This window comes from Neophocaena asiaeorientalis, unplaced genomic scaffold, assembly GCF_003031525.2.
Source record: "Neophocaena asiaeorientalis asiaeorientalis breed wild unplaced genomic scaffold, Neophocaena_asiaeorientalis_V1.1 scaffold87, whole genome shotgun sequence".
Taxonomy (NCBI): Eukaryota; Metazoa; Chordata; class Mammalia; order Artiodactyla; family Phocoenidae; genus Neophocaena; species Neophocaena asiaeorientalis.
This window is the reverse complement of record NW_020175432.1, coordinates 2,016,900-2,024,160: the sequence shown is the minus strand read 5'-3', so window position 1 is coordinate 2,024,160 and position 7,261 is coordinate 2,016,900. Positions and strand designations below refer to the sequence as shown.

The 7,261-nt window shown below is 55.8% G+C and overlaps 1 protein-coding gene across 2 annotated transcripts in view; it reads left to right on the top strand.

The window, feature by feature from the left end:
- PLVAP (plasmalemma vesicle associated protein) overlaps nucleotides 1-7,261 on the top strand; it is a 14,781-nt gene extending 7,520 nt beyond the window's left edge. The window contains exons 4-7 of one of the 2 annotated variants that reach the window (XR_003006228.1): nucleotides 1,892-1,949; nucleotides 2,085-2,166; nucleotides 4,511-4,785; nucleotides 6,619-7,261. Coding sequence is in view for 1 of the 2 variants with exons in the window: in XM_024767548.1 (XP_024623316.1) it covers nucleotides 1,892-1,949; nucleotides 2,085-2,166; nucleotides 6,619-6,625 (147 nt within the window). In the remaining variant the exon portion in view is untranslated. The remainder of the gene's footprint in view (nucleotides 1-1,891; nucleotides 1,950-2,084; nucleotides 2,167-4,510; nucleotides 4,786-6,618) is intronic. The other variant, XM_024767548.1, reaches the window with a different exon arrangement.

The window sequence follows — 7,261 nt, the reverse complement described above, 5'->3', positions numbered from 1 at the left end:
AAGGTTGTTGTGTTTTTGAATTTGGTTTTTTCCTTTTTTTTTTTTTTTTTTTTCTTGGTGTTGAGGTTGGCTTCCCAGTCTAGGTTGGGTTACTTAGACTCACTTGAGAATTTCACTGGTTTCACTGATGTCAGAATTGAGGCAGAGCTCGGAATGGGGATCAGCATTGAGAAAAGGTGTCGGGTTAAGACTGGAGTTGGAGGTCGGGTGGCTGTCGGGTCCAGGGTGGAGTGAGGGGCAAATCTAGAATTGTGGTTGCTTTGGGGTTGGGGTGAGCTGAGACACTGAGGGTGGATTTAGGCTTGAGGCTGAGGTCAGACACGGGTGACTGTGAGTCTAATGCTTTAGGATTATGGTTATGTATTAACATAAGGATTTTATTGGCATCAGGTTTGGGGCGGAGTTTGGATTGGGAATGACATTAAGAAAGGGTTAAGGATTGGGGTTGAGTTTAGGAAGGCAGGTGGGCCTCAAAATTGGCTTAAGTTTAGGATTAGGGACTCATCCAGTGTTGGTGTCAGGGTTGGAGTGGGCTTGAGTTGAGTTGAAGGATCAGGGGGCACCAGGTTAAGGACTGGAAGTGATACTGGGGTTAGGGTGAGGGTTAAGGCAGGTCTAGAGAAAGGCGTCACGTGGACTCTAAATTTGTGGTTTGAGTTGGGTCAAGGTGGGTTCTTGGTGACTCCTGTGTCTAGAGTTGATTTGGGTTAAGGTTAAGGTTAGGGTTCCATGTAAGATTTCATTAGTCTTAGAATTAGGTTGAGTTTGGAGTTTGGATTGTGAGGAAAGGTTAAAAGTTGGGTCAGGGGTCACGTGCAGGGTGGCTCTTGGATCAAGGGTTTGGTGAAGAGTGAATCTAGGGTTTCAGTGGGTTTGGGATTGCATTAAGTTGAGGCTGGAGTTGAAGCTCAGGCGGGTGTAGGTGGTTGGTGGGCCTAGAGACGATTGGAAGTTCGGGGCCAAGGGCGGATTCAGAACTTCATGGGCATTAAGATTGGAATTGGCATTGACCGTGGGCTAGGAGTTGAGAGCGGGCTGCATTTAGGGTGGCTGGTGTTAGGATATATTTGACGTGAAGGATTAGGTGAGCCTGGGCTTCGAGTGCAGGTCAAGACCGGGTCTAGAGTAGAAGCCGGGTGGACGTTGATCTTGGGCTGAGGCTGGGCTGGGGTTCTCACTCAGGTAGAGGCTGAGGTCTGAGGCTGAGCTGGGGTTGAGTGTGGTATTGGGAAGGTATTTATGGGTGGCTGGCGCTGAGGGAATGGGGGTAGGGGGGTAGATTTTTCATAGCGGCTGGGCCTAGGGGATAGGTTATGGTCAGAGTTAGATGTAAAGTTATGATCGGATCAGGTTTGTCACTGGGACTGGGTTAAGGTCAGGCTTTGATTCTAAGGGAGGTTCTGTTTTCAGGTTGGGATCTGATTTTAGGTGACCGAGCTCAGAACTGGTTTTGGATTTCAGGTTTGGAAAGATCCTCTTGGGGTCCTTCGAGGGGTGGCATTGAGGATCGAGGTCCAGTTGGTTTACAGAGTGGGTCAGCTTCAGTCTGGAGCGGGGCTGGGTCGGGTGGATGGACTCAAATGGGGTCTTGGATTGGAGTCAGGCTGGCACCAAGGCTGTAATGGAGACCGTGGCAGGACCCCTGCAGAGTGGGGTCTCCGGGGGGCTGCCAAGGGAAGCCAGTCCCTGCATTCCCCAATCATTTGAAGGCAGGTGTCTACAGGTGATTATATATCCGTCATCACGTGTCCTTCTCCATGGGTATCTGTCTGTTTTCTCCGCCCTGGAAGGAACTCAGGTCTCCAAGGGTGTGGAGAGGCAGGAAACTCCCTGGGATTCGTGTTTGGGATCCCTGGCCTCCACTAACCTCCTTTCACCCTTCTTCCCACAGTCGCAGCCAATAGCAGTGCCAAGACCTGCAGGCCCCGCCCCCAATCCCCCGCCCATTGGTGAGTGACGGAGGGCAGAGCCAGGAAAGGGGGGCGGATTCCACCTTGGATCCTGGGTTGCCAGCCCATTCTCTGACCCTGGAGGGGGGGTTACTAAGGCATTAGGTCGGGGCTGACCCCTCCCTCTCTTGGCAGACCCAGCTGGGCTGGAGGAATTCAAAAGGAGGATCCTGGAGTCCCAGCGACCCCCTGCCAGCAGTGTCTTAGCATCAGCCAGGTAAGGTTCTGGATAGGCTGAGACAGTTCAGTCTCAGGCTTTAGATGAGGCTGGGTACAGGACTAGGGGCGGAGGGAGGCTCGTATCACACTTGTTGCTTCCTTAATCGAGCACTTGCTGTATACCAGGCCCTATGCTGGACCAAGGGGACACAGCAGTGACCAAGACACGCACAGTTCCATTCATGAAACTCCCGAGTAGTGGGCCAAAGAGACAATGAAGGAGGCAGGGTGAGAAGAGTGACCAAGAACGTACCACGACTGGAGGCTTACTGTGATCTTGGCACAGTCCTAAGCACTCTGCCCAATTAACTCATTTAATCCTCAGAATCCTAATCCGTGGGTGAGCTACTGTTATCCCCACTTTCTGGATGAAGCAAATGAGGCATAGAGAGGGTGTGCATCGTGCCCCAGGTAACACAGCCAGAGCTGGGACATGAACCTAGGCGATCAGACTCCAGACAGGAAAGGGAGGGCCTGGATGAGGAAGGGACCTTTGAGCTGGAGGCTAGACAAGAGCTGGCCTGGGGGAAGGCAAGAGGAACAGTGCTCCAGGTGGCAAGAACAGCCAGGGCAAAGGCCCTGTGGGCGGACTAGGGTGGCAGAAGTGAACAGAGCCCAGGAAGGGGAAGAGGGAGAGCAGTGTCCGAGAGTGACCCTAGGCCTCTCACTCCACCCTTCTGAGCCACACTTTCTACTTCTATAAAAATGAGGGTCTCTGGGCTTCCCTGGTGGCGCAGTGGTTGAGAGCCCGCCTGACGATGCAGGGGACGCGGGTTCATGTCCCGGTCCGGGAAGATCCCACATGCCGCGGAGCAGCTGGTCCCGTGAGCCATGGCCGCTGAGCCTGCGCGTCCAGAGCCTGTGCTCCGCAACGGGAGAGGCCACAACAGTGAGAGGCCCGCATACCGCAAAAAAAAAAAAAAAAAAAAAGGGGGTCTCTGAAATCAAAGGCATGCAAATGCTTTGCCAGCCAAGTGCTGTCCACACATGGCTGGAGGAGCAAGGAACCCAGGGCCTCAGTGGGGAGCATCAAAGGTGCCTGGCACATGTTCAGGTGATGGTTCCATGCCTTTGACCCCCTCACTGCCTCCCAGGGCCTGGTCATCTGTTGGACGACACCCTGTGCATCACGGGGAAGGTGACTCAGACCACAGCTCCAAGAACACCCTGTGCTCCCTCCAGGGTCGCTCTTACACCCCCCCCAACCCCCCACCCCCTACCCTGTTCAGGACCACACTGCTGACCTAGGATGGGCATCCCATTTGCAGTTTAGGACCTGAGGTTCGAGGAGGTATGTGGGATTTTTTTTTTTTTTCGGTACGCGGGCCTCTCACTGTTGTGGCCTCTCCCATTGCGGGGCACAGGCTCCGGACGCGCAGGCTCAGTGGCCATGGCTCACGGGCCCAGCCGCTCCGCGGCATGTGGGACCTTCCCGGACCGGGGCACGAACCTGTGTCCCCTGCATCGGCAGGCGGACTCTCAACCACTGTGCCACCAGGGAAGCCCCGGTATGTGGGATTTTTGTCAGACCCCTCTGATCCCAAAGCCTGTGCCATCAACAGTTTTGCCACCAGGCTATTGTGAAGCTAGGTCTATTTCAGCCCCAGGGTGCTAAACAAAGCCCTTGGGGCCAAAAAGATTTCCAAACGTCTGTCATTAACTCCCCATGGTCCTCCGCACCCAGCTCCATCTTCCCTATGCCTCTTCTTACATACTCCCTCTGACAGGGAGCTCACCCCCTTACGGAACTGGGTCCCCTCGCTCTGGATAGCTCTGCCTGGGAGAAATCCCTCAGCCTCGGGCAGCCTGCAGAGAGGGAAGCAAGGGGGTAGGGAGAAGACCCTGCTCTGAGCAAACAGTTTTCCTCTCTCCATCTTGGCCTGAAGCCATCATGGCAAGGAAGGAGGTTCTATTATTATCCCCACTTCTCAGAGGAGGGAACTGAGGCCCCAGGGAAGTGATCAGCCCGGGGTCATGCGTCAGCAAGTCAGGGCTGGAACCAGGCTCCCAGTCCAAGCCTGTCCCGGTCCCAGCTGAGGATGGGGAAGCTCTTGACATTGTTTACCCCAAATGACGTACCCCCCCCCCCCCCACCCACCGCCACGGAGGAAACAATGTGTACTTAAGCCTGGGCCCCTCCTGCTTCTCTCTGCAGTATCACAGGAAGGGCTTCTGGTCCATGGGCTCCCGCCTTGATTTGCCTTCCTCTGAGAGAGGGGCCGGGCAGGAGCAGGCTGGGGTCTTCTTCGGCTCCGGTTTTGAGCCCCAGCTCGGCCAGGCACTCAGTGGACAGCCAGTGAGGGACTGAATCGTAACGTCCCAATTTTATATGCCCCCAACAGGGGACCAGATCCGAGGCCTCGCGTCAAATCACCCACCCCATGATGGGGACTGTTGATTCCTTTTCCACTCATTCCTTCTGGGCCTCGAGAAAGTCTGCGCTGCTGCTAACCCACCCTCATGCCTCCCAGACCCTTGCAGTTCTCCCATATTCACAGAGGGAGGGCAGACCCAGGCTCCGGCGTCAGCTGCACTTGAGAACACGGTCTTGCTTTTTCACTGAACATTTTTAAGTGGTTTTCTATTAATGGCAAATGCACCAGCTTTCCTTCACTTGGTAAGACTGAGTATCCTTTGGAGATCACTTTATTTAAATGAAAAAAACACAACACGATGGAGGTGAAGACGAATATTAAGTGAATATTGGTGTAGCGGCTACGTGGCCGGAGATGGCACAAGTCACAATGTGGAAGGTTGAAGATGGGAGCTCAGCCCTGGCTCTGAGCCGAGCACACAGCGAGTGTCGATTCAAGTTCACTGCCATCGCTGTGACCGTTTGTTTTTTCATTCAACCCACATTTCTTGAGCAGCTCCTGGGTGCTGAGGACACGGGGAGGAATAAGGCACAGAAATCCAAATCCTCACCCTCGTGCGGCTGACAGTCTAGTGGGGGAGGTGGATGACAAACCAGATGAGTGAGCCATGATAGGGACCCTTGGTGATGAGTGAAACAGAAAAGGGATGAGGGAGCTTGAGGAGGTTGGAATTTTCCACGGGGGTGGGGTGGGGGCGGGGCCAGGGCAGGCTTCACTGAGGAGGTGACATTTGAGCAGAGAGCTAAAGAAGATGAGGGAGGAGCCATGAGGGGATTCTCAGAAGGGTGCACCAGGCAGTGAGCACAGCCCGTGCAAAGGCCCTGAGGCAGGACCATCCATGCCCGGTGAGTTTGAGTGAGGCAGCTGGTGTGGCTGGAGCTGAGCGATCGAGGGGAGAGTGGGAGGAGGTGAGGTCAGGATAAATCAGGCAGGGCCTTGGGGCTGCAGTGAGGACTTTGGGAGCCCTGGGAAGGCTGTGAACAGCAGAGGATGTGACCCGACTCAGGTGTTCACAGGCTCATTCTGGTCGCTGTTGTGGAGGGTGAAGGTGGGAACCTGAGACAGGGGTGAAGGCGACTGTGCTGGTCCAGATGAGCGATGGGGTTTAGGAGCCCCAGTCTCTGAAAATGGCCAGGGATGACCCTCCCTTGCAGGCTGGTGAGCAGGAGTAGTTAAAGGATGTCTGTTGGGGCTGCCTTGGAGCCTGTGAATCCTGGTAGAGGACAGAGCCTGGAGCTGGGAAGGCGGGCACCAGAGCCAGCCAAGGAACGTGAGGTTGCGGGGCCCCCAGGGAAGAGCCAGGGAAGGAAGGGAGGGGGCCAGCGGAAGCAGGACTTGGCAGAGGCCCCCACCTCCCCCATCAGGAAACAGCCTCTGAGCCAACCTCTGACCCCTCGTGAGAACCTTTGGCAGGCCCAGGAGGGGGAGGGGCATCCCAGACAGCGGGATGGCTCCTGCAAAGGCAAGGGGGAGGGGCGGAAGTGAAGTGATGGCTCTGAGAATTTGGGGGGTACTTTGTCAGGTTTTGATTCCCCAGTGGGGAGGCCTGGTGGGGGCATAGTGGGTGGAGCCTTGAATGTCAGATACAGAAGATCTGGCTTTGTCCCAAGGGCGCTGGGGAGCCATGGGAGCATGTGAGTAGGGGCAGGCTCATTAGAAAAACCCTCCTGGGAATGAGTGAGGGGCCAGGTCTAGGTCAGTTCTGTGTAGACCAAAAGGGAAACTGAGGCCCTGCCTGGGGGCCGGGGGGCCGGGGACTTTGGGCAAACACCCAGGATCCCCAGGGCCTTAGGGAGCAAAGGGGAGAGAGTCAGACAGACTGCAACAGAGCCCTGGAGCACAGGAGGCGGCCCCTCTGAACCTCAGTCTATATAATGGATAGGCACACATCTCAGTCCCACCTGTCCCACAGAGGTTCAACAAGGCGAAATCTAAGGGCAGGTTGAAACCGGCAGGAGCCCTAGGGTTCTTGGGAACAAGAAGGGGCCCAGGGGAAGAGGCAGGCCCAGGCGAGGCTTGTCCTGCCGTCTGTCTGTCTGACTGACTATTGTATTCCCATCTCCTTCCTGCCCCAGTGGCTGAGGAGGCTCTAGGCCCCGAGGACCGAGGGGTGGCCCCGACTCACCGGTCTGGAGACTAGGTGCAGCGAGACGCCCACGGCGAGGGACACAGCCAGGGTGGAGTCAGATAACGCACGCACGACAAAGTGGGCGCCCTTGGCCTGCGCCCTCTGTTCATCCTCCGCCACACCGCACCCACACCCCCTAACACTCTCTCCGCACCACACAATCCCTCACCCCCTAAATGCCGGGACGACGTCACAGCTGCAGTGACATCAATCACACAGACATGGTGGTGACGTCACACAGAGACAAGGCAATGACATCACAGAGATACACGCAACATCACACACGCACTTCCTGCCCAGCCCTTGCCCAAAATCACATCCCTTTGTGCACGCGGGTCAAGGCACCCACAGCATCCCTCACTCATCTGGAGCATCTTAGCGCTCCAGGTCTGGGGGAGTGAGAACAGGAAGACATTCACCTTCGTCCTCCCCTGAGAGTTTCCAGGCCCCCGAGAGAGGGAGCATCTGGTCCAGGGGACCCCTCAGAGCCCACGAGGGTGCTGCCCCTTCACTCTCTCTCCCCTCCATATCCAGCCCTGCCTGTGGCCCATATAAATGTTAGTGGCACTAAATAAATGTTATCAAATCCC